The following is a 27,560-nucleotide window of genomic DNA, read 5'->3' as shown; positions in this document are numbered from 1 at the left end:
ACAAAATAATAGACCGTCTATCAGATGAGGCTGTTAATGCTTTTATCTACGCCCGTAAAATAAGAAATACTTATCTCACTTAGTATGCGGGGGAACAAATAGTTCATTACCGCCCCCTAGTGTGGTACTGAATTAATTACCGCACGTTAGAATGTAACGTAAACTTTAAGCATGATTTTGATCCCCTTCAAAACGTCGGATTAATGAAATTTAGCATACTTATCAAGGACCGATGACAATACAATAATTTAATAAGTTTATTTAATTATCTTGATCAGGATTTTCAGGAATAATGATTTCCATATCTGAAATATATATATTTATTGGCGCTCCCACCATATTTATACTGAATTTTTAATAAATAAATAATAGTCTCAAAAACTAAAAACACAAAATAAATAATAGTTTAAAAAAACTAAAAAACACGCTTTTGTAAATAGCTGAACTGAAAGGTAGAAAATAATTTCTTTAAATTCAAAAAAATCATTTTATCGTAAAAAAGAATGGTGTGCTTTTTAAGATAGTTTATAATGACTTTACTTTAACCATTATCTGTCTATAAAATTTTTACAATAACTGAAATTTAGCACCTCACGCTTTTTTACGATAACATGATTTTTTTGAATTTAAAGAAATTATTTTGTACCTTTTAATTCAGCTTGTTACGAAAGCATCTTTTTAATTTTTTAAACTATTATTTATTCAATTTTCTTCTGCATTCCGTTATAATCTCGTTCTTCATGCATTCGACCATTTCAATTTTTCTAAATAATAATTTACCTCTAAATAATGTTACAAAATTATTAAAACAATGGATTTTTAACATATGTGTCGTAAACATATTAAAAATCAATTACATGATTACAAATAAACAGGTGTCAATATTTTTTCTTTGAAGTACCTAATCATTACAATAATTTTTAATAAAAATAGGTATTACAAAACAATACGTATAGATATTTTATTAATTATTTTTATTGTAAAAAAAGGACAGTATTTCATTAATACGCAGGTAAATAAAATATTTATTTCACGTGCCCTATTGTTTTAATATTATACATTTCAAGTTTATTGAAATCATAATTTAAAAAATTAGATTGATTACCTATTTCAAAATTAGAAAATTAGTTTTCAATATTTTACAATTTTACCTCAAAAGCATATTTTTCCTGTTCCTGAGTATACAAATTTTTGAACAGCGTGCCAGAATAATTTTTTGTTTTTGTAGGAAACAGTTTCTTTTCAATTTCTGGTTTTTGTTACGAAAAGACCCTAGTCCAGTATATTTACTCCTCCGACAAATAATATCCCTGACTTTCAAGAAAGACAAAGCATTTTTCCTGTGGATTAACCGTCCGATCAACAACCGGGTACCCGAGTATCCATTTCAGTTTCCAAGGTGGAATTTATCAACTTTTCTTTAAAAAAAAAATGTATTACCGCTCGGATCCCCAGAATTGAAGTTGTTTTACATCCATTTTTTTAATACGAGTACTTTCTACAAGTCTCTAAAATTTTTGTCTATATAAGTATGTTTTTAACAAATCAGTTTTATATATTGAGAAGTTTTATGTTTTGACATTATGTCATAATATAAAATGAGGTCATTTATGCATATATACAGATAATGTAGATAATAATTTCTAATCTAAAACTTTCATATTATGCATTTTGAATCTTTATTTTTACAAACATTTGTGTGCTAATCTTAACTTTCGTTACAATTTTAATAAATTAGAAATTAATATTCTTTTAACATAGCTGTTAATACAAAATGATAAAACGTAACAAAGATCAAAAGATTTTTAAAGAATGAATTTATAATAAGAAATTAAATTAAAACAAGTAAAAACAAACAATTGACTGAGTTCATTGTTGAAATACCATGTATATAGACAATTTTGATGACGCAATCGTTTGTTTTTTAACGTCACGTAAATAAAAAAAGATATCCACTCTTAAATAGACACACATAACTGATATTCCCATATTAATACATACTATAAAATTTGCACCTAATTAGCGCCCTAGTGAGTAAACAATGATGTTTACAAAAAAATGTTTCGAACAAAAGTTGTTTATTTTTTTAAGAGAAACATTTTTTACATTTAAACTTTTGTTCTATCTCTAACGGTTTACAAGATACGGAGTCAAGATACAATTGACCTATTTTGCTCATATACGAACTCGACCTCACTTTTTACGTCCTAAGCACGCTATAAAAATTTCAGCTTGATATCTCTTTTCGTTTTTGGGTTATCGTGTTTGCGGGCAGATAGACGAACAGAAAACCGGAAATGAGCTAATCAGATGATTCTATGAACACCTATACCAAAAGTTGGAACTTAAGTTAATATACTATGTATATTTCATATCCTACAGGGTATAAAAATCACTTATACGAATTTGTCGTTTTTAAAGCGATTTTATTTTATGATTCTAAAATTATCATTGGCTAGTTAGTACAAGGGGCGCGAACCATTTTACCATTTTGTAAAAACGAGTTGGCAGATTAGTTATTCTTTCTAAAAAATATTTTTTTTCCTAGGCTTAAATTGGCTAATTTTTTATATGAGATTCATAATAAATTCAGAATTTTGTATAATTTTTGTATCAATTTTTCCAAATTTTACTTTTAAACTAAATTTGTAATTATTCTCTAAAATTTAAAGAAATAGATAAATCACAAATTCACAAATTTCGATTTTGAAATTTTAGAGAAAACATACAAAAAAAAAGCAATTTTTTTAATTTTACTTTTAGAATGCTAATGATTCTAAATTCTTCTTCATACAGAATAATGATCAAAATTTTTATGACTCTATGATCATTTCTACAACTTTATCTCCCTCGATATTTACGTAACACAAAATAAATGTTAACCAATGATTGATCTTTTTAATAGCCTAATAAACCACATTATTAGTATTCTCATATCATAAAACAATAAAATTAACTTCAAATAGGTGGTGGTATAACACTATAGCTGATAAATAGATAGTTGAAAGTAAAATCTTATAAAATAAAAACGATGAAAACTGTTTTATAACCTGCAATTTATTCATTGCATTCAAAATAAAAACAAAACACCTAACTATTATATGATTGAATAAATAAATAATAAATAAATGAAATTAAATAAAAATTATTGCAAAATAAATACAAAAAACATTTTTTCCTGTTGTATAATTCCTAACTAAACCTATGAATCACAAAAATCAGTACCTATGCATTTTAATTTGGTAGTTAAAGTTTTATCTGCCTACAATTATTATTTAATTTTTAAATATATCATTAAAAATATCCTGCAAAAAGAGGAACACATTAAGAAGGTGTAGAATGTAGATACTTTCTAGTTTTGAATTGGTAACTCAAAAATATAACAATTGATGAACTGCAACCCATTTCATTAATAAAATAAATAATTCAAAAATGGAAAACCCGACTGCGTTAAATAAAATCTGAAAAGAAAGAAACAAGTCCAGTAGTTTACATAGCGATTTTAACAGTAGGGGCTAATTATTGGGAAGATTTGAGCTGGGCTAGATTTTAATGGGCCTCGACTGTTAAAGTCGCTTTGTAAACGACTGGTTCTCTTCTAATTTTATTTAAAGAAGTCGGGCTTTTTATTTTTTTTAAATATTTATTTTATTTTAGGCTTTTTATTTTCCCGGCACTTAAAAAACTCTCTTATTATACTATATTAACTTTTTATTCCTAAACCAATTTTTTATTCCTAATTAAATTTAAACATATAATTTATAAATATTTTTGTAATGCTCTTTTAATTTCCTTTATTCAGACAGATTTACTCGACAGGTGTGGTTTTTTTTATTAAAGTAGTTTGACTGTTTGAGCAAGCACTGTGGATATGTTCATTTTTTACGGTAAATGATAGTTCAAAGTCTTCACAAAATAACAGTTGTGGGACAAAATTGTAAACTATTTCATTTTAAAATTGTGATTTTTAATACAGTAGGTACCAATTATGGAAGATTAGTATCTATATTACACATTAGTATATAACACAATAATGTTAATTGTACAAAAATTAATCGGTGATTGAGCTTAAAAAATTCAAAATCATGAAGAAAATTTATCATAGATTCTGTCTAGATCTTACGGCGCTTTCCAAAAAGAAAATATAAAAAAAACTTTGGTTTTTGACAAAAACTATTCAAATTGCCGTATAAATTTTAACTTTTACGATATTTTTAAAGCATTAAAAAACATTTACGTGATACAAATATTATTTTTTATTCATAACATTAATTTTATTCTTAACTTAGATTTAAATTCAATGAATATTTTGTTGCTAATTTGACTAGTCATATGAGGACCGAAATAATTTAGCGTATTACTATTTTGCAGGAAAAATCCGGTACTTTGTCATTTTTTTAAGCACCTATCTAAAGATTCTTGGGTTTTTAAGACGAATGGGTTTGGAAAATACGAGGTAAAAAAATATACATACTTACATGCATAGAATGTAGGTAAGTACGTATATTTGTCATTGACCTCAATTTCTCAACCCTCGGTAGAGATCAGTATGGGGTGATACCAAATTTTAAATTGTTTTGCCCTTTTTGTGTATCATTATTTTGTTTAAGCTCTCTCATAGCCCTTCTACTCATATACTAAAAATTTTAATATAAGCTTTCAAATAAATTATAGCATAATTCATATCTGATCATTTTTAACGGAGATTGGAATTAATTGAAATTGGGGCAAAACTTTTAAACATTTAAAATGGTCTACTTTAATTTGTGAACAGTTAATTAACTGAACTTTGTATATATTTTATTTTGTCCCAAACAGATATACATAAACAAAAAGACTTTTTTTTACACAAAAACACAGATATACAAAAACATTATTTGTTAAGAATAAACAATTTTATAAAGGAAACAATTGTTTGATAACATTGGTAGATATTTAATTCTAATAATTTGTTGGTTTAATTGATAGTTAAATCTTTAATTTGCATGCTAACATATATAACCTACTTTTTTCAATTACCATGTAGGAAATGATCCATACCTTGCCTGTATAAAATTTATTTTCAGTTTTACGCTTAAAATTATTTTGACAGAGTCTAATTTAAATTATCATTCATGGAAAATTCACGTTTAAATATTTTTTTTAATTTTACTTTTATTTAAATACATGAGTGAAAGAAATAAAAGCCATTCATAACTTCTTCTTTCGTAGCCAAAACTGATCATTCCTAGGCATTAAAAGCTTATTTTGAGAATACCGTTTTATGATGGATTGGAACAAACGAGAAATTGAGGTTTTTTGGAAGTGGGATGTTTGGTATTTTCAAACGAATTTTTATCCAAAACTGAAACGTTTTACAACTAAATATAAATCTGATCCAATCTGGCCGAATTAAAAGGAAAAGCTCCAAAAAATGACTATTTTGAAACTCTTTACCGTTTTATTGAGATATCTCTAACAGTGTAGACACTAACAGGAGTTTCGTGTGCAAAATATCAGGGCTTTTCTCATGTCTGGATTCTTACTTCTTAAACCCCATACGATGCGGTAACCTATGTTCTCGTCGGATGCCAGGCCGCCCCTTTCGCCTCGTGGTAATATTTTAGTAGCCTATTTTGACTGTATTAGCAGTTACATCAGAGGCAGAAAATCCGTAAGGCAAACTAAGCAGGTATTTTACAAAGGGATGCACGTGGAAGTTTTTAAACAAAGAAGCTAGTTATTGTATAAGTACTACGCAGATGCTTGCCTATAGGGCACTCTCGACATTTAATTCGCCTCTGAGTTATATTATTGTTGTATGAGCAACAAATTAGATATTACATAATAATTCAGAGACATATAAAAGAATCATCCATTATAAAAATGAACAATATCAACGTGACATCCATCAGTACATAGGTAATAGATTAGTATAATGACTTAACACTTTTTATCAAATACATGATTTTAAATAAGAACCCTGCCAATTATATCACAAGAGCTCTACATTCTCGTTTTATTAACTACACGTCTAATATACCTTCACCACAGTATTTGAGTACCAGTTTTTTTTTCAAAGACATGTTTGAAAAAAGGTTTATACAAAAATTTGTTTCAAAAGACTTTTAAAACCAAATCCACAAAAGTACTTAAAATTTTGTTGTGGAACTCATCATTTTTTATACCATGTATATATAAAATATATCCCAATATTTAGTCCCAAGTTTGTAGAGCCTAAAAATATTGATGCTACGAACAAATTTTGATATAGGTGTTCATAAAATCATCTAATTAGTTTCAAGTTGCCTGTCCGTCTGCTGTCAACACGATAACTCAAAAACTCATTTGAATATTACTTGATGAAAATTAAATGAAAAAATATAATTGTGTTATAAAGTTTCATAGTTTTTGGCTTCTTAATTTTCATGAAAAAACTTCAAAAAAGTTCAAACCCGCTCGATAAGTCGGTTCGCTAGTGAATGCTGTACCTTATAGAATTTAAAGCTACCTAAAACTTACTATCTGTTTTATTTGTGTTTAAAGTCTATGGGAATCTATCCAAATTTTGTAAAATGGAAGATACTTTTTCATTAATTTTTCCAGAAACCATAAATTCTAAAAAAATGAAAATTTAGGTAATATTTCAGAAAGCTACAACCTAAAAAAGTTATTAAGAGATTTCCCACATTATTATTTCGGCCAAAACTATAATAAAATTCTTTGAAATACGAAATATCACATTTTGAAGAGTAGAGAAGGTGTAAGCTAAACTTTTCATCTAGCCCGATTACAATAGTTTTGTAGTATCGTCGTTTTACAATTAAAAAAAAATTGTTGTAATTAAGTAACTTTAAACAGCCAAGCACTTACTTATTTTTAATACATTTTAATAGCATAATAATTTTATCCTTGGGTTACAAATGATAAATAACAATTAATTCACTTTTACGAGTTTTCCTATAAAAAGATAAGTTTCATGATATTGAAAAATGGCGAATTTGTCATAGACATAGACCTTGTATTTGAGGAAAAAGTTATTGCTAAATTAAAATAATATGCAATATTCCCACTAGCTAAATGTCTTCAAATATATTAAAAACAATATAAATATTATCGAAGATAATAAATGAGAACTCTAGGATATGTCAAAATAAATTTCGATTTTTGCCCCAATTTCCTAGATCAGTTTTTTGTATTTTTAAAATACGTATTTTCGACTACCAAGTAATCATCATCAGTAAGAATTAGCTAGTGAATGTTACTCTTTGCTAATTTGGTGGCGGACTGCACCAAATTCTGGAAAAGTATTCTGGAAAAATTTATAATAGTAAATGTCAAAGCATTCATGGTCAACTTTTCTGATACATTTAACAAAATTGAAAATTGAGCACATCAAGAGAGGTGGAGGCTATCAAGCGGTGTTTTTTACTTTTAAGACCAATGAAACGGGCGGGTATCAAGCTAGTATACTATGTTTGCCTTAAGAACTCGGTGCTAAATTCATGCATATTCCCCATCGATTTGTTTTAATTTTTAACAAAAATATTTAATGGACGAATTCTGACAATATTTAAATAAGAAAATTAAATATTTGCTTGATGAACCAATCAATTAATGATGTATTTAAAAAAACTTAAAGAGATTATTACATCACTTCCGAGTAAAGTAAAACTTAAACTAAATATTATCATTATCTATACCTACAACTTGCCAAAAATTAGACAGTATGTTCTCTGTAAACGCAGTTGATAAAAAATTATTTAACACCAAAATATTTAGAATATGGAAATAATAAAAACTTTGTATATTATGTTCAAAAAATACTTTTCATATACGTTTTGAAGACAAAAAACTCATCTTTCGAAATATATAACGTTGTTTTAGACATAAAAAACTACAGCCCCTAGGTAGAAATTATACATTCAATTTTTTCCAAATCTATTCTAATTTAAATTTTTTATTGAAATTCTAATTATAAATATTCCTCAGTATCTAATCTAAATGGTTATGAAATTAAGTTGACTTTTTTTTTTTTTTTTTAAATATTAAATTCTAATTATAAATATTCCTCAGTATCTAATCTAAATGGTTATGAAATTAAGTTGACTTTTTGATGGCTCTAAAAACTAACGCCAAGCAGGGGAACGTGGGGTAATTGGCATCTACTATTTAAACCAATACTTTCAGTGAATTATTTCCCAAAACATTCTGTATAAGTGACTAAATGATCTAATATATTTACACAAACCAAAAATTACAATTTTTTGTGTACGTTTTTAAATCATTATTTAAATAAATATTGATTCTAAATTTTTACCAAATTTACTTAAAATATTAGTTATGAAAAATATATTTTAGATTGCAGGTATTTGCTATTTAGACAAACAAGAGAAAACTAAAATTTTTATAATATATTCTCACGCTAATTGTAAGACGCCAAATTCTGCGAATGAGTAATTATTACTTTTAATTATACTGGTTTTAGTTTTCGGTCATTTGCCTTATTTACAAATTAACAACTGATAAATGTTCAATGTCAAAAAGCACTGTAAATTATTCCAAAGACATCTATCCCCATTTTGCGTCTTTTTCTAAATAACATATTTATTTTGAAATCTGTGTGTGTATTCTAACACGAATTTTTAGAGATACAATTTTTCACGCCTTCCCCTTTTCATCTCGTTAATATTATCAAGTGGGTCTAGTATGAAAGTAGAATCACAAGGTCTACTTGAACCTACTTGCAAATTTTCAACTTTCAAAGTTTAGGAGAAAATGGACACCAAAGTTTTGTCCTAATTTGACAATGATGTTCACCCAAAAATGTTTCATAAGGAGCATTTTTATACCATGTATATATGAAATAAGTATATCAAGGTATACTAAGTTTAGTCCCATGTTTGTAACGCTTAAAAATATTGATACTACGAATGCTATCTATAAATAATGTTGTTCAGTTATAAACTTGTGAAGTTAGAAACAGAGATCATGTCAACTAAAAGGCACTGTAATAGGAAGGATTGCCATGCTACCGAGCCACAAAAACCTCGTGGTCAATCAGCGGGCGCTTTAATTATAGCAAGCCATAAATAAAGTGGCTAGTGACTGAAGAAAAAGTAATTTTAAACAAATTTAGTTACTCTGTTTCGGCTCCAAGGTTTGAAAAAAATAAAGTTGAAAGAGGTATAATATCAGGCGGAGAAGAATGCATATTTTTACTTCGTAATATAAAGTAAAAGCAGTATTGCAATCGCGAAAAAATCGGTGTTGAGTATTTAAAGGGAAATGTTAATATCCATTTTGAGCTTTCTTGAATCCAATTTGACTAATAATAGAGCCTATAAAAATGTAAATCATGTGGTAACTACATCAAATTTGTATACTAAAATATTTCTTGTAATAAATGAAATGACGAACTGTTACTCAGAATCGTAGGATGTACTAAAATGCAAAATTTAATCTTTTTCAATTATATATGCACTGGCATTTGCAAAAAGACTCACATGTAATCAAAATAACTATGTATCTTCTATTTAAATTATTACAATAATTATTATAATTCATATATATCAGATATGTAATTAGTTAATGGTTTGAAATTTACAATATGACAATTTACATAACATCTGTCTATCAAATCTGATAGAAGTCAGTTTAGTCTCTGGTTATAGACCAGTAGCTAGTTTTAGAATTTTTGTATGAATCATACGCTTCAGGTTTTTTATTATTTCAGTCGTATGCTTGAGGTAACTAAATGAAATTGTAACATTGAACACGCAAATTATCGATTTTCGTGTTTCAACAATGTTAAAAGAATTTCATTGACAACAAAACTGACTGACAACAAAAATAGTAAAATAAACAAATGTAGGTAGTTGACAATTGATAAATACCTTGCAATTTCAAGAAAGAAAATGCGATTTATTAATTCTTTAAAAAAAGCGGAAGATTTATTGTACGTTTTATGTTTCAAGGTCACGATTTTATAAACCCAATCATTAGTATAAAACTTTTAAATGAAGTATTGTACTAATAGGTAAAAAATAAATTTTTTTCACATACATATATTATATATCTAAGCTGAAGCGTTAAATGAAGAAGGATTTAATATAATGCATCCAACTGAGCTACTAATACTTATTTATAATATATAATAAAACTTTTCATTAAAAATTTTTTTAGCTAATTTTTTTATTTTAGACTAAAAAGACTTCCAAAATAACATTTTAGTTTGACTTATTTGAGCTTTTGATGCCATAATATTTTACATTTAACTGCCATATAAAACTGCAATTTTTTGTCTAAATTGTCATTTAGTTTATGAACTGATTCCTGATTGTCGGATTTCGTATACAAATATATACCTCCCACTATGCAGTTTGACAACACATTCTTGCTTTGTTTTATACATAAGAACGTCCATTAGAACTCTTCTTACTTCATATATTATAAATGCTTAACGAGATGGCTTCCAAACGGTATACTAACAAAATAATTGAACACACAAACCAAGTTATACAAAAGTTTCTAAAAAATACGATGAAAATTTCGAATTCGATCGACATCAAATTACTTGTTGGTACCTGCTGATTCCTGGCTGCTAACTGCTGGGCTATCAGTCTACTTAAATAAATCATATGTTATTATTGATGATAGTTTAATAATATTAATATTATATAGGTAATAAGTAAGTTTATAGGTAATAATAGTTATGATAAGTGAAAGTATTGCATAATTCTACAGTTTTTTTATTATTACTATACTATTTGTGCAAGTAATTTGTTATAAAGGTACAAAATTGTATGTTTATACCTACTTATTGATGAATTTCAAATGAGATGATGAACAGATAAATTAATAGGTAGATATTATATTATTTTTAAATTTACTGCACAAAGTGTTTAACAAGGATTCATGTAATACATAGACCGAGAGACAATAGCAACAAACAATAACATAGTCCATGCTATCGGAAAGCAAAAAATTTGGTCGGGTAAAACAAGGAATTCTATGAAAGATAGCGTTTTTTGCATTTTTTCACCTGGTAAAGTCGAGAAAAGCGTTTTTCGCATTTATAATAAAAAAAAAAAAAACAACAACAACAAAGCAATACATTGAAGCAATATTTTTGGCAGACAAAATATGATTTGTATCTGTTATTAACTTATTTTCGTATTAAAATAGAGTAATTGCGTAAAGTTTTAAATTCTTTGTTTCGTGCATATTGCAATACAAAATACCAACTGACTCTTTAATTTTCTGACGTATCATCCAGCGAAGCAAGATCGAGTAGCGACTAGTAATTATACAAATCTATGCCTGGCGAAAAAACTCGAAGGTGTCTTTAAAGTAGGTACCGGACATTATTATTGATTCTTATGGAGCTAAAATTTTGATACGTAAAGGCCTCTGCCAATTTTGCATTCAAAAGCTGTTTTTTTAAAGTTATACCGCGTACTCGATTCCTGGCAGAGAAATTTTGGTGTAAAAATTTTGAGGCCTGTTAGCATCAACGATCGTGCCTGGTACTTTTCGGACACCCCGCATATTCATAAAATTCAAGTGTCTGCTTGCCTGTCTGTATGTCAGCTCTAATCTCGGATAATCTTGGGTTTCCGATAATCCTATACTTCAACTGAATTTACACTGGAAGATTCAGTATGTTCTTGAAGATAAATGCTCTTTTTTACACCTGTTTTCAGGTAGTGTAGGTCATCCATAGCTCTAATTATATTTTTCATGTTGATAAATACTCTATCCCATTTAAATCACTAGTACCCACACAACTCAATAATATGAGCCAGCTAAATATAAGTGATTTTAATGGGATAGAGTATATGTTGCTAACGTCAATATGATACGACTATGGATGACGTTTCATTTTATGCTCTTTTCCACTTAACTATCAATATTTTTACAAAAAAACGGAAAGTATTATGAATTGAAATACTACCTAATTTTGACTTCAATACGACTCAGCTTCTAAGAATTATTATATGTCTGGAATATTATAAACAAACTTTACCAAAATTCTTTGTTTGTTTTAAAAGTCGACTCGAACCGATATATTTAAACTAAAATTCCTCTCCTACTTTATCCGTTTGATTAAGGGAACATTTTTTCCTATAACTGTTTGTTAGTGTTCCCGTTCACCTTTGAATTGATTTGTCCATATTTATCTAGTTTATGACTGATTTTCAATCATGAAGCAGTTATTTTTTATATAATAAAGATTTATTTGTTTTAATTAGCTGTTAATTTTTATTTACAATTTAATGGACAAAGCACATTAAATATAAAGTTTTATTGTTACAGTGGATGATTCCAATGGGCGATACACATCTGGATTTTTTTGGGGTAATAACTATTGGACTGGATCTCAAACACAATGTTTAAATATTGTACCAGAATCAGCACGAACTCCACAAGGATCAAATCCTTTTAAAACAACTGTTGTATCAATTATTTCAAATATAATTCACGCACAAAATTATACTGGAATAATTAATGCTGCGACTGTCTCACCAATGAATTTAAATCAAAATGATCGAGCTAGACGAGAGGCTTCATTAACGGAAACTAAAAAATCTAAAATAAGTCCAAGTTTAACGGTGGGATACCAACATGGAAAATTACAGCATGAATCGTTACCTAACTTTGTTCCAAGCTATTTTGCGTTACGGTTATTATTAAATTCCACTCAGGATGTAACACCCAGGGTAAGTAATTTAGTTCTGGTGTCAATAAGGTGTCAATTCCAAACATTACTTAGATGGACTAAGTGTTCTTGGCCAGTTTTGGTTTCCAAGCTTGGCCAAATATTCAACAATCTCCACGCATTATTAATACTTTACCACACAAATGACGCAAATTTATTGTGATTAAAAAATAGTCCGCAACTTTTAAAGGAAATTCTCTTTTTGTAAAACGGTTGCTAATGTTGTTTAAAAAAGTATATGATACCAATTTATTAATTAAGGAGCTAAATTTATTGTTAGATCATCCGCTTCTTAAAAAAATTGAGGACGTAGCGAAGTATCTTCTACCTAAATTTATTCAAATCTTGTGTTTATTTTTATGCACCCTTAATTTTTAATTTTTGTAAGTTTATTATTTATAACAGCAGAATAGTCAAACAAATGTGTACTATAAATAATCGCCCAAGAAAAAAAAAGTTTGGTCCATTCAAATAATGTCCATGGGCGCCAGTAATCAGTTACTTGCTAGGTATACTATATTTTTGAATTTTTTTCAGTTACGAATTATTCAATTAGGCTTATGTCTACCAATTAGTTGCACAGACAATGAAGTAAAAATGATTGTCGAAACAGTAGCGTCTGATGTTAAACCGTCTGAAATTGTGGTTGCCGAAGTCCGATCCCAACATCAATATTATAATATGTTTCAAGATAAAGTCTTTTGGATTTTAGTGTAAATAAATTTTTTAAATCTGTTTTTGAGGTCTGTTTGAGAACGATTTTGGCAAATAATTATTTCTTTATTATAGATTCGTTTCAATAATAGTCGGAATTTTATTATTGGCTGGAACAGTTTACGATTATCATTTAATTAAACAAGCTAATAAGAAAAAAATGTTAAACTTAAATTGTACCACTTATGATTTAACGCAAGCAGAGCATCAATTAGAAAAACACATCACTTTAGAAATTGGTATGATTAAAAACTATTATCGAGAAATTTACTCAAGTACTGGATTTTGATATATGACTTTCTTTTGGTATTCTAATGAAACGTGGAAAACCTCATCAATCTGCATTTCGCTATTAGTTTTAAACGAGTGCAAAAATGACATTAACAGAAGCACTGAAAATAAATACAAAACATTAATTGGTGGCTTAGAAAATTTCCTATAAAAATAAATTTCAGGGCTTAGGTACCACTTTTTTGAGCTTCGTTGCTAAATGACAAAAAACAGAATCCTTAAAATTTCATTATTTTTGAAACTTCTAAATTCGTGAAAAATTGAGAAAAACTTTCGTTGGAAATATTTGAGAAGTAATAGTATCTTGAATTTTATCAGGTTTAAAAGTTACATCTTTGTTCGCGTCACGATTGGTGTTTTGGGTCCAATTGATTCTCTGCTAAAATTGGAGTAATCCTTATAATATTGAAACATATCGCTAGTTTTAAAATTTATTTCCTTTAAGAGCGCGTTTTTAATATAATTTTATCGAGGTGGGAGAAATGATTTCTAAAATTTGTCCCGCAAAAGTGGCGGTTAAGAGAGCTATTCTATAAAACGCGCAATAGTTTTAGGGGCACCATACCACTCGAATCATCGAGGACTTTCCACAGTTCTATTAGAGTATCAAAAAATGTGTACTGGCTATTAAATAACTTTTGTTTTTCAAATAACTAGACTCGTCAAAAAATGTGTTTTAACCAGAAAGAAATTATAATTTTACTTTTTCAACCAGAAAGCAATTAATTTCGATTACTTTTATAGGTAAAAGTGGACGATACGTTGTGAATGAAAGATTTCCAGAATCTGATGAAAGTTCTAGGGAAAACTTTAATATTAATACTTGTACACCACGTAAATATTATAAAAATAAATATATATATCTATAATAATTTTTTCAAAATATTAAAAATACTTGTTAATTTTTGTTTTAGATATTTTAACAGAAATTCTTTTAGCATTTTCCGTTCGAGCGAATTTAAAAACAATCTGCGATCAAAGTGTTGGTAGTGATACAATTCCAACAATTCATGGATTACGTGCCATTAGTATGGCTTGGGTTATTTTGGGTCACACGTGTATTATTATTTTTAAATATTCAGGTAAAATTCAAAGTTGGTATCAAAATTGAAGCATGTACACAGGATCCCAGTTACTAGATTTCTGATCATGCTTACCACCGATAATTTACTTCAACTATTGCAAAAGCTTAGTGTTTAAATTGAAACATCCCGGGCAAGAACGTTGATAGTTTTGGGTTGCCTTAAAAAATATAAGCTAAGGGTAGCAATTTCATTACGGATTATACAACTAATGTTCAATTTTAAATCCTTACTTCAAATGGTATCCCGGACAACTGTATATGGAAAATCGTATCCTGAACAAATATGTCTTCATGGGCACAAATCTCGCCTGAGTTACGTTTTCGAGATATTCCATGCCAAAGTTCCCGATTTTTATTGAATTTAAAGAGGTGCTAAATCATATGCAATCGCGTAATTTACGCCTGCAACGATGACAGAAATGAAACAGTTTCTGTCAGAGTATCAAATGAGGTTACTCGACATTCTCGAAGTTCAAAAATGAAAGCAGCGACTTTTTTACGTCGACCTAAAACCTGATAGAATACGTTTCCTTGCATGTAATTTAATTCAAGGTCTTGAAGAATATATTCCAATAATACATAATTATGTTACGAACAAAAAAACCAAATAACGCCCGTTTTCAGAGGATGTATAAAATCACATGCAGTGTGCGTTATCCAATATAACTCTGTCAATTTGCAGCATGACTTCCCTGACAACGTATTTACCCTTATAGCCTTCAATAGGCAGCAAGTGCAGGAAAAGCTCAAATGGTTTCGAGAGTTTTAGTGCCCTTCATCTAGGGCTGGCCATCAAACTTAGTTGCTCTTAGAATATTATAAACATTATGATCAATAACTTTTCTCTTTCACAGTCAGTGATAAGTGCCACCCACTCACTTTTAATTGATTTCAACCTACCAAGTTAACTTTATTTTAAAATAAATTACAATAAAGTTAACTTTAAATAAGCTACTGCGAATATTTTCTACATACTTTTAAAATAAATCTTCATAAAACTATTTTAGATAACATGGAGTTTCGTAAACTTGCTGAACAAGAATTTTTGTTCCAAACTATTTCAAATGGTGTGTATAGTGTAGACACGTTCTTTTTCATCAGCGGTCTTTTAGTATCGTTTTTATACCTACGCACAAATGCAAAAGGTAAATTAGATGATTTCACAAAAGGTGTATCCAAATTTTGGACTGGAGTTTTGCATTTTATTGGACTAATAACTTATAGATTTGCAAGGTAAATAAATTGAAAACAAAAATATTGCTAGAAATTCAAAATAAAAATTTTTACAGACTTACAGCACCATATTTATTCATTTTGGGAGTTGTTCAAGTTTGTATGAAATGGCATAATTATAATTCAGTTTTTGAGCCACCCACGATGGATCATATTAATTGTCCAGAATATTGGTGGCGTAATGTATTGTATATAAATACTTTGTATCCTGTTGAAGAAATGGTAAGGAAAAATGTCACAAATATTAACAGTTTATCATCTATTGGATTTACGAGGCGCTTCTCCCGGACAAAGCCTGTTTTCTTCTTTGTATTTCTCAATTTTTGCAGTGTCACTTTTTACTGTGCCTACGCTGGCTGGTTATTCTTAAGACTCAATGTCTCTCTTTCTTTAAAAAGTACAAACCTCGATATTGACTTTAATAGCAGCCATTAGATACCAAGAAATGGTGACCATGGCACCATGAGTTAGCTATTTCTACTATTTCTACGTCTTAGCTTGCTGTTTTCTCTCATCGATGTTTCACTTTATATTTCTACAGCTACGAGGCCAGCGTAGACAGAACTTGCCTAGAACGCGTGCCCAGGATAGTGCTTCTTGGCAATTTCTCATCGGTTTCGATCTTGTCATTTTTAATACTTTGAATGTAAGAAACTTACTTATCGAAGTAAATTTTGACATTTCTGGACCATCTGTTCATTAGTACATGTGACTATTTAATGTGAAACACTTCTATTTAGGTTGACACTTTCCCAAATATTTTTTTGACCATCATGGTGCCCCTAGAGGGGCTACCAACATTTTACCACGCAATCCTCAAGCAATTTTAGATCTAGGACTACACTGTGATTCGTAAGGCTTTCAGTGTTTGTACTTTAGAGACACTTCTTCTGTTTATTCTTTTATTCAAGAAATGTGTAATATATGATGCAAGTCTCTTATTTCAAATTTTTCTTACATGTATAGAATAGAATGCTCTTTTTCTCAATTATATATTTAAAAAAATAAACTTAATTTTTGTCTAGTGCATGCTTTGGAGTTGGTATTTAGCAGATGACACCCAATTTTATATGATTGGAATAATTTGTTTAATTATTGGAATCAGGTAAATACATAATTTGTTTTTCTCTAATAACATTTTTCATTAATGCATTTAATTGGTTTTATTTTCAGTAATGCTAAAGCTGCAACCTCAATGATGATATTTTTCATAATCAGTTCATGGGCCACCACATCGTATGTGGCATTCGTAAATAAGCATGTACCAAATTTGGACGATCCATTAGCATTATTCGATTTAATTTATGACAAACCATGGACAAGACTTGGACCATATTTGATTGGAATGGGTACTGGTTACTTTTTATTTAAAACTGAATGTAGAATTAGTATGTCGAAGGTAAGTTGCTTCGAGATGATTCTCTAGTCCAAACTTCATATAAAAAAAATCAAGCCTTTTATCCAAAATTGTCCTGGGGCTCGTACATCCTTAACAGGACGTTCCTTATTATTTAAATAATAAACTGTCAAATTTGGAAAGGTTTTTCATAGAATTGCAATTTTTATTCAAAATTTATTTCCTATTTTAGCTCACCGTATGTGTTGGATGGCTTTTATCAAGTTCTTGTTTGTTATGTCTAATTTATGGTTTTCACGAAGTTGAATTTTCATCTTACACTGCAGCTGCCTTTAGTGCATTAAGTCATTCAGTTTGGGCATTTGGACTATCATGGATTGTAATTGCATGTACAACAGGTTATGGAGGTATGATTCAAAAAATTCCTAAATTTGAACTATCCACAGCTAAACTAATTTTGTATATTTTAGGATGGGTCAATAAAATATTATCAGCCACAATTCTGTATCCATTCAGTCGAGTGACATATTGCGCATATTTAGTACATCCACTATGTATACGTTATTTAATTATGCAAATGGATAGTCCATTACATTTAGGCAAAGATTTAATTGCTGTCATATTTTTAGGTCAAGTTGTATTATCGTATATTTTATCGTTTGTACTGTCTTTATCATTTGAAGCGCCGATTGTTTCAATGCTACGTATTTTATCACCGAATAAAACAAAGAAATTACGTTAGTAATTACCTATATAATTGTTGTATTAATGTGATTAGGTATTGTTTTTGTGTAATTTAGAATATTGTTGTTTGTGTAATTTGTGTGATTGTCTTAGAAATCGATAAACTAAACCACAGGTTAAAAATAATATAAATCTATAGGTTTTTTTTTATATACCCTGTGTATGTGTAATGAGTTCTCAATCGTATTTATTAGATCTTTAAGGGATCTCTTGCATGAGATATCTACCCAAAAGACTGATATTTTGCTTAAAAACCTTGTTTTAAATTTCGAAAAATCAAATCTTTTAGTTGAAATAAAAAAAGTGAACATTTGGGATTTTTATAGTGCAATCAAAGATGTTGCAGATTAAGAAAAATGAAATAAACCGCTCACTTATTACTAAAGCCTGGTGAAATGTGTTTTTTTTTTTTGGTATCAAGTATCATTCGTAAGCCACAAGTTATAATCAATAAATTGTTAATTAAATCAAACGGTTCATGTAAAAGTTGACTCAAAAAATTAATTAATCGGCAACTTGTATTACTTACTAGCAATTAATCTTCACTTATTTTGTCCTCACTTATGACATTTTACCATTATAATAACGGTTACCATAACGACAGTTAAATCATAACGGATTCAAAAATGGATTTTCATAAAAACTCTCATCTTCTTTTTCACCTACAGTGTCAAACAAAACCACATGCAAATTTTCACTATCCTAGGCCTTGAAGTTTGAGCTGTGAGTTCATATGTCAGTCCAGATAGTTATTTTATCCTTACTTATATTATGAATGCGAAAGTAACTCTGTCTGTCTTTCTGTATGTATATATATTACGCAATCACGCCTAAACTACAAAACCGATTTAAATGAAATTTGGTACAGAGATAGCCTAGACCCTGAGGATGGACATAGACTTTAATGCAAAAAAAGGGGTTTTAATACTGTAAGGGGTTGAAATAGTAGTTGAAAGGGGCGTGCTTAAAAAGCTTAAGTTCTGCATCGATAAAGCTCAAATTTTGACACGATATACAACCAGCATCAAGTATTGTATTAATCTAATTTAATCTTCAGGGATGGAAAGGTAGGACGTGAAAGTGGGAATGAACAATCTTATATTTTCAAATAAAGGACGGCAAATTTTTGGAAATTTCACTCTCAAGTCGTTGAGAATTCACTCCCAAGTGATGGATGACTGAAGTAATCTGTAAAACTGTCATGACAGAAAATTATGTGTCGGATTAGTGTAGGAGAGTGCAAATTAATGATCGAATTAACGATTGAGTGGCTCCTTCTATTTCACCCTTTTTTTTCTTAGTACAGATTTTGAAAACCTATATATTTTAGATTACATTAAATTCATTAACAAATAAACGCAGTAAATTATTTTAGATCATTTTAATTCGGAGCAAATTATTTTTGCTTAATTATGCTGATATGTACATTATCATTACAGGGTATATAAATTATTAATAAAAAATTATTGTTTATTTTCAATTAATTGAGATTTGCATTTTGTTTAAATTAAATTATTTAAAACCAAAGATTGGATATCGTAATATCCAAAAAAAATAATTGGAAAAACATCATATTTAATTGAAAGAAATTAGATTTATATTGATTTTAAATTGCGCAGTGTTTTGAAAATTAAAATTGTGTGAGCACTGTGAAAGAAACCAAAATATTAATATTTGTTTTTAATTTTGTAAATAATAAAATTATTTTATGTTTTAATTATGTAATTATTATCTAGCTTAATTTTTTTTATTGTAGGTAAATTCATAAATAAATTTAGATAGTTGTTAATTTATGTAATCAATTTTTTTACAAAATTTTCGTAATAAAAAAATCGCTAATTGTAATTCTTCCTAATTGGATTTTATTAATAAAATTTGTTATTTTTATAAAAAAAAAGAAGATTGTTTAATTTATATGACGAACTCACCAACACATGTAAAATAATAAAATTCATTTAGTGGAGCACGTACGGGGTCATCCGTCAGGAAAAAATTTGGGATTTGATTTATTTGGATATTTCGCTTGTAATACGTCCTTTATTAAGAATCAAAAAGGATTTGCCAAGCGAAAATTAGTTTTTTGAACCAAAAAAAGCTAATTCAGGTTGTTGATTTGAGTTTCTTAAAATTCAGAATCATTTTATTTTGCTTGGTAGTAAAGCTACGCGACGGGTTCATTTACTTGGACCTTGAGAACCTTGCAATATCATTATGAAATTGACCACTCTCTAGAAAGATATAAAGCATAGAGATAATAACGCGGACAATAATTCACTTATTGCGTTTTCTATGTCTATACAGCTCAATGGTATTATCTCTATGCTTTAAAGCTACTGTGTGGCCAATACTTTTCTATAGGTCTAAAGCCTAGGCATAGAAAAAATTAACTGGTTGCGAGATCACTTCGTCTCTCCTACACAATTTTGCCCTTATTTTCTTTACAGTTGAACTGGATATGCCCTTCTCTATGCTATGCCTATAAGCAAAGAGCATAGGATAGAGGAGAAGCAGCCCATATGAGCTAATGTAAAATCGTAGTATACGAGTTTCAGCGCCTCTACCGAGTCAGGCTTTCAAACTTAATAGTTAATAGTCACCCCCGCAAAGTAGTTAAACTTAATAGCCATACCCGCAAAGGCCGACAAACTTAATAGTTGATCGCCTCAGACTCCAGATGTCACTTATAATTATACTTCTGCTTCTTGTCTATCCTATAGTCTTTGCCTATAAGCAGATCCAAATAATATCAAGATTTAGATTTTCTGCATATGCTATCTATTATACAATAAAGTTATAAATATTGCCTATAACTAAAATTAAATAGCGGTAATGCTTATGGAAATGTCGAACCAAAGAGTATAAGATAGAGGAAATGCTCCCATAGGCCTTGCCATCATGTCATAAGCGCAAATGCAGAGTTTATTTTTTCAGTTCGACAGTAATTAGTTGGACTAAGATAGAAGACATTTGTTACTCGTTTTATCACATTGATTATAAACCAATTGGTTCGAAAAAAAAATGAATCTTAATTTTAAAATGAAAAGGTCTATTACTAGCAATGTTAAAAAAAAGTATACGAGTTTAACACCTCTAAAGATTGTATCGAGTCATAAAAATGTAAAACGCCTGGGGTAACCCATTAAATTTGAAAGTAAGAATATGCCAAAACTAATTCAGAACGAAAAATTGAAATGGTATTATAAAGTTTATTCCATTCAATACCAAAGAAAAATATATAATTATATAATTTTACGTAAATGCTCCGCATTCGTATCTCTATACGCGATCTCCTCTATTTAAAACTCTTTTGGCATAGTAAACTAGTTTTAATAAATTTACACTAGATGACACACTATGAGAAAGAATGAATTTTGACAGAAAGCTGTAGAAAAGTAAGGAAGGTAAACAATTACCATACGCATAGTCTGGTGAATGAAATTTGAAAAATCATCATGGATGATCCAAATAAAAAGTGGTATGAACGGTTAAATTTAAGTTTACAAGATGAAGATAATCGCATGGATGCATTAATAGAAATTAAAAATCATTTATCAAGTCGTAACAGTGAAGATTCTGGACAGTTACAATTACCACTATTATTTGACTGTTTAAATAATGCCAATCCGTAAGAAGAACCACCAAAACTTATCTCTTAAATCATAATCTTCTAACTTTACAATGTCTTGTAGGGATCAAGTCGATTTAGCATGTGAAGTTCTTACAATTTGTATGTCAAATTTATCAGTTGGTGAAACAACAGAAAGGTACACCGATTCACTGATTCGTTCATTAAACCACCCTAGTGCAAATGTACGGTTAATGGCTTTAAAGGAGGTAAGTTTTACGAATTGCTCTTAAAATTACGGGATTCTTGCATTCTTGGGATCCCAATAATACGACAAATGGTTAATACGATGATTTAAAAGGATTTGCTTAGATGAAAAGTAATAATAAAATTGTAAATCTAGTTAAATTTTGTAGCTTTTAAATTCTAAAAATGAAGATTTGGTAATTATTTATCAAATGATCGACTTTAAAATGGAAACCCAAAATCAGGCTTAGATAAATATTTGACCAAAAAAGAGCCGTTTTCTTTCTTAAGAGGCTAGACTTTTATGACAGAAAACAGTTTTCTTAATAACTTTTTTCATATCATGTCAATTATTCGCTTGAATATCGAAAAAATACACTATAGATAGACCACATGTTTTAATGCAAATTATTGTATATAATAAGATCATAATATTTTCAACCCTTTCTTAAAATTTTAGATAAAACCCTTTCTTTAAATTTTGCGAGAAAATGTACGGGAAAATCTGTCCCCCATTTTTTATGTTTCCAGATCTGTTTAGGAAAACATACCAACATCAACACGATAGCATGCGTGTAGGATGAGAAACTACGGGATACTTAATAGATAATATATTAAAAATTCTCATCATCTAACAGCTCAGAAAACAATCTTAAATAACTAGAATCTAATTTTCCAGATTGAACGATGTACATCGGATGACACACAAATCAAAGCGTTATGCGATTGTGCTCCTATAGTACTTGGATTATTTGATTGTGTAGCTGACGATAAATTATTGGTTGCAAACAAAGCCGTTGAAATATTATCAAAAATTGGAAGAGATGAAATGGGATTGACTAAACTTTTACAAAAGACATATTTTGACAAAATTTCTGCCGGCATTCAGGGTCCAGATATTATACGTTTTCGAATTTATTCGGTAAGTTTTTAATATTTTCATATTTTTGATGTTTTATTTTACTGATGGATTATTACCACTTATTTGTAGATTGTTGTCCAAATTGCATGCTCCAGTGTGTCTGGCTTACAAGCGATGATAAGCCATAATTGTATTGGATATCTAGTAAAAGAATTACAAGGGAATGATATTCTTTTACAATTGAATGCGCTAGAATTATTATCTGATCTTGCAGCCGTTCCACATGGTCGAACGTATATTGAGAACCAACAATTACTGCAAAATTTGTCACCTTATTTGGAAAGAGGAACTGATGATTTAAATGTATCACTGTTATTGCCAGGTATTAAACTAAATTAACTAGAACTTGTTAAGTTAAGATTTAAGACAACACAATTTAATTTTTAGTTGGTTTTTGGGTGGTCAAATAGAAAGTCTATGATTGGCTGTAGCTATTAATAATAATTTATATTACTTTTCAACCAAATTTAAAATGCAAAATACTATTTACCACACATACGTTAACATAAACGATATAAGAAATTAAATAATTTTTTTAAATATTATTCTTGCAAAACAACTTTTGATATGTAGTCTTAATGGCAATTACAGGTCATGACATCACCAAGTATTATTTTCCTTTCTTTCTATTTGTACATTTAAATCCTTCATATTTTCGTGGTTATTGATATTATCCAAAAATTGATTTCATGCGATGTTTTGGTTCGATAACGAGGGCCCTTTACAGCAATAAAAAAATGTAAGACAAAGACCTATTAAATGCGACGATAAAGACAGCAAACTGTTGTTGCTAATTTTTGCCTTGCATATAAACTTCTCAATTAAATTAATTTACAGTTTTTTAGAGTAAATTTGCGTTTTGGCCACTTCACTTTGTATGTAATATACGATATTAAATTTCAGGATTAATAAAATTTTTCGGAAATATTGCATACTGGGATCCTGTAACTCTATTTTCAACGTATCCAACATTTCCAATTGCACTTTTACGAATTGAAAATTTTCAAGATCAAACATTATTTGCAATTACAACGGATACAATTGGTCTAATAGGCTCTACAAATAAAGGAAAAATTGTACTTAATGAATATGGTAAGAAATTTTAATTATGTTTTTTCTTAACCGAGATTCATAATTTTAAACTCAAAATTAAGTTAAAGTGGGCGGATTTGGTAATTTTTGTGGCTTCTTTAGCACTTTTTATCAATAAAATGAAAAGAGAGAATTTTAATGCCAGCACAAACTAACTCGAGAAATTAATTACAATCGAGTTATTAGATTGTAAAATGTTTTTTATTAAGAGTGTCCGCACTTATTAATGTTGTATAGACAGTATTGAGAAGATTCATAGTTTAAGCAAACAATATAATCGCCCCTGATATCTCATAGATAACTTGTTTTTGGAAACGTACGGTAAACTAACATGATTAGGTCAAGGTGCAGTCGTCGAATAGCCTGCACTCCACTGGAATAGAATAAACATAAGGGACGATCTTTGTAAAATTTTTTGTTAAATTAGCATCTAGTGAAGTCGTAATTTTTATTTATTTAGAAACTTTTTAATTTTAGAGATGAGCAACATTTGTGAATAAAATGTAATCAAAAACACGCCTGCTTGTAAAAAAATCCCTTTATAGGTATATATTTTCAAAGGGAATTATATGTTTATTTTCAATAAAATTGTAAGTTTGTAGCTTAGTTTAATTTAGTCGATTTATAGCTTAGGTAAGAACAGGGTAACGATCTAGGGGTTAGTAGGAAAATGTACAACATCCTTTGAGAAGGATGTTTAAACCATTATAATAATCAATAATTCTGAAACTGTTTATCCACCCACTAAGATCAACTTCGAGTTTTTTATGTCTAGTTAAACTCGGTTAATTTTATTTAATTTTTATTATGGTCGCAAACCAATGTTTTCCTTAATGTTTGAGATTATTATTCGATTTATTTTATTTTTTCTAGATGTTAAAATCCATGAAATATTAGAATTTTTAAGCAGATTTATAATTAACTTACCAAGTGAACGGCAAGTACGAATTTTAAACTGTTTTGAAAATTTAATACGCGTTCAATTTGATTCTGATGAAAAAATCTCAGATGCCTTAACACTTACCCAAAAATGGTATCATTATATTGGTGACAATCCAACTGCCTTATTTTTAAAATATTCAAAAATACCATTTCCTGAATTACGCTTAGCAAGTTTAAGCTGTTTTGAAGCGATATCGGAACAACAATGGGGTCAAGATGTAATATTAAAAACAGCTGGTTTGCCAGAATTCTTATTGGATCGATCCGAGGAGAATACGAAAGACACAAAAGATGTAAAATATTTAATTATTAAAAATTTATTTGCATCGGAAAGTCGCTTTTTGACAAACTTCCATAAGAACTTGTTCGAGCAATTCATTAAAGACGGTCCATATTATTCAAGTATGCAAATAGAAGTGGCCATTGAAGGAAATGCACCGAATTAAAAAATTTTGTGCTTTTTGATATTTATTTATACTTTTTGTTATGGAAATAATAAATTTTAAATTTTACATATATTGCTTTTTATTTATTTAACTTGATTTTATTAAATTTGTAGCAATGCTTCCTTAATTCCAAAACCATCGACATATTTAGTAACGCAATGTTGCTTCCATTTAATCCTCCCTTCATTTCATGTAAACATAGACTGCTTTCTGCAAAAGATTTATACTAAGCGCTACTAAGATAAATGTAGACCGCTCAATTTCTGTTTCTGTCACTATTAATACTCTTCTGGGATAATTACAAATTCCGCAGCGTCTTAACACGTCTAAAATTATTAAAACCAAAAATAACTTGTAACATCATAATAATTAATAATTACCCTGTTGTGCCTTACCTAGTTAGTTCATAGAATATTAGAATATTAATGCTAGCCTGTAAGTGGATGCGATATGATGAATTTCCCTTTGTCCTTGTCATATGTGCATTTATACTTAATATCATATTTACATTTATAATTATTATATGTATGAGTAAGTATAAGTATATGTATTAGACAAGGATACAGGGGAACTTACTGACAGTATTTTCTCTCGCTTCGCATATTGCATCCACTTAGTAGTATTCATAAGAAAGTATATATTGTGTTTTATAAAGGAGTGTTCTAAAATTAACGTGAGAAGTTCGAATCAACGTTAATCTGGGACACCGTTTACTATTATTATTATTATTATATAAAAGTGATCGAATTTATTTATTTTCTATAAAAACTTTAATAAGAAAAGAAAAATCTCTGTTAATTTGTTTTATAAAAATGTACAATTTGCTTTTTCATGAAAATTAAAATTTTTTTTTTTTTTGTTATAAATAAATAAAAATCGTTATATATTTTAAATTTTGTTTTATTTTTAAACTTTCTATTCTATTTTTTTTTTCAGAACAAAATTATCAATTAATTAAATATTTAGCAAATGTATTAAGTAATTATATCATTGTTAAGAAGGTGAGTGGCTGTGTGAGTATAGCACTTGGCTTTGAAACCAAGGTACGCTGGTTCGTGTCCTGGCGAGGCTAAAATATTTACTTTTAAATTAAACGAATTTTTTTTTATATTAAAAATTTTTCCACTCTTTTTATAATTTAAATTATCTATATAACCCGCCCTCTTGCTATAAATAAAGTCAGTTATACATATATGTCATAAATCACTATTCAATCAGGGGGTGGGAATTTAAATAGTCAAATTATCTATATAACCCGCCCTTTTGCTGTAAATAAAGTCAGTTATACATATGTCATAAATCACTATTCTGTCAGGGGGTGGGAATTTAAATAGTCATAAATATATCTCACTCTTTAAACTCGTGTTCTCCTGTTACAAAATATTAAAAATATGTACAAAAATGGCTTGGTTATGCTAAAATAAGAAACTTTTTAATAGGAGAACATGTCTATAGTTTATCTCACTCATATTCTCCTATTACAAAATATTAAAATTTGAATACCATGTATATATGAAATATACATAGTATATTAAGTTTAGTCCCAAGTTTGTAACGCTTAAAAATAATGATGTTAGTATAAAAATTTTGTCAAAGGTGTTCATAAAATCACCTAATTAGTCCATTTCCGGTTGTCCGTCCGTCCATCCGTCCGTCTGTGGACACGATAACTCAAAAACGAAAAAAGATATCGAGCTGAAATTTTTACAGCGTACTCAGGACGTAAAAAGTGAGGTCAAGTTCGTAAATGAGCATCATAGGTGAATTGGGTCTTGGGTCCGTAGGACCCATCTTGTAAACCGTTAGAGATAGAACAAAAGTTTAAATGTAAAATTTTTTTTCATAAACATCACTGTTTACTCGTGAGGGCGCCAATTAGGCGGAAATTTTATAATAGGTACTATACTTGATTATCAGTTATGTATGTGTCACATGTTTGTATGTGTAATGTGATAAATAAATCAACACTGACTATGCATGGTATTTCAACAATTAACTCAGTCAATTGTTTGTTTTCACTTGTATTATATATATTTGTACATATGTCACCTATAAAAAATTTGAATGAATAATAATAATGGTTATTTTATATAGTAAAAAATCAATTTTCGGGATAACGTTTTCAAATTAATATAAATAAATAAATATCGTTATATATTTTAAATTTTGTTTTATTTTATTCTATCCCATTTTTCCTTTCAGAACAAAATTATTAATTAACTAA

General features: G+C 28.8%; 2 protein-coding genes across 2 annotated transcripts in view; both read left to right on the top strand.

Annotated features, from left to right (window-relative positions):
* Positions 1 to 18,121, top strand: part of LOC123292751 (nose resistant to fluoxetine protein 6) — a 58,257-nt gene extending 40,136 nt beyond the window's left edge. The window contains exons 2-12 of the mRNA XM_044873465.1: positions 12,298 to 12,701; positions 13,238 to 13,413; positions 13,490 to 13,653; positions 14,450 to 14,539; positions 14,620 to 14,787; positions 15,797 to 16,022; positions 16,079 to 16,244; positions 17,048 to 17,127; positions 17,196 to 17,421; positions 17,612 to 17,786; positions 17,850 to 18,121. Of these exons, the coding sequence (XP_044729400.1) occupies positions 12,298 to 12,701; positions 13,238 to 13,413; positions 13,490 to 13,653; positions 14,450 to 14,539; positions 14,620 to 14,787; positions 15,797 to 16,022; positions 16,079 to 16,244; positions 17,048 to 17,127; positions 17,196 to 17,421; positions 17,612 to 17,786; positions 17,850 to 18,121 (2,147 nt within the window). The remainder of the gene's footprint in view (positions 1 to 12,297; positions 12,702 to 13,237; positions 13,414 to 13,489; positions 13,654 to 14,449; positions 14,540 to 14,619; positions 14,788 to 15,796; positions 16,023 to 16,078; positions 16,245 to 17,047; positions 17,128 to 17,195; positions 17,422 to 17,611; positions 17,787 to 17,849) is intronic.
* A 3,394-nt stretch (positions 18,122 to 21,515) lies between these two features.
* LOC123292183 (26S proteasome non-ATPase regulatory subunit 5) lies at positions 21,516 to 25,971 on the top strand. The gene is made up of 6 exons (XM_044872744.1): positions 21,516 to 21,748; positions 21,813 to 21,957; positions 22,614 to 22,856; positions 22,926 to 23,178; positions 23,760 to 23,948; positions 24,822 to 25,971. Exons 1-6 carry the CDS (start codon positions 21,576 to 21,578, stop codon positions 25,334 to 25,336), a joined length of 1,518 nt encoding a protein of 505 aa, XP_044728679.1. The 5' UTR covers positions 21,516 to 21,575; the 3' UTR covers positions 25,337 to 25,971.
* The last annotated feature ends 1,589 nt before the right edge of the window (positions 25,972 to 27,560 follow it).

The sequence above is a fragment of the Chrysoperla carnea genome, chromosome 2, assembly GCF_905475395.1.
Source record: "Chrysoperla carnea chromosome 2, inChrCarn1.1, whole genome shotgun sequence".
Lineage (NCBI taxonomy): Eukaryota > Metazoa > Arthropoda > Insecta > Neuroptera > Chrysopidae > Chrysoperla > Chrysoperla carnea.
This window is presented reverse-complemented; position numbering and strand designations above follow the sequence as displayed.

Excerpts from the sequence above, each read along its gene's own strand:
- LOC123292183 (XM_044872744.1), top strand. The coding sequence starts at position 21,576 with ATGGATGATCCAAATAAAAAGTGGTATGAACGGTTAAATTTAAGTTTA. Across the intron at positions 21,749-21,812 it reads TGTTTAAATAATGCCAATCC|GGATCAAGTCGATTTAGCAT; the intron begins GTAAGAAGAACC and ends AATGTCTTGTAG. Across the intron at positions 23,179-23,759 it reads TGTATCACTGTTATTGCCAG|GATTAATAAAATTTTTCGGA; the intron begins GTATTAAACTAA and ends ATTAAATTTCAG.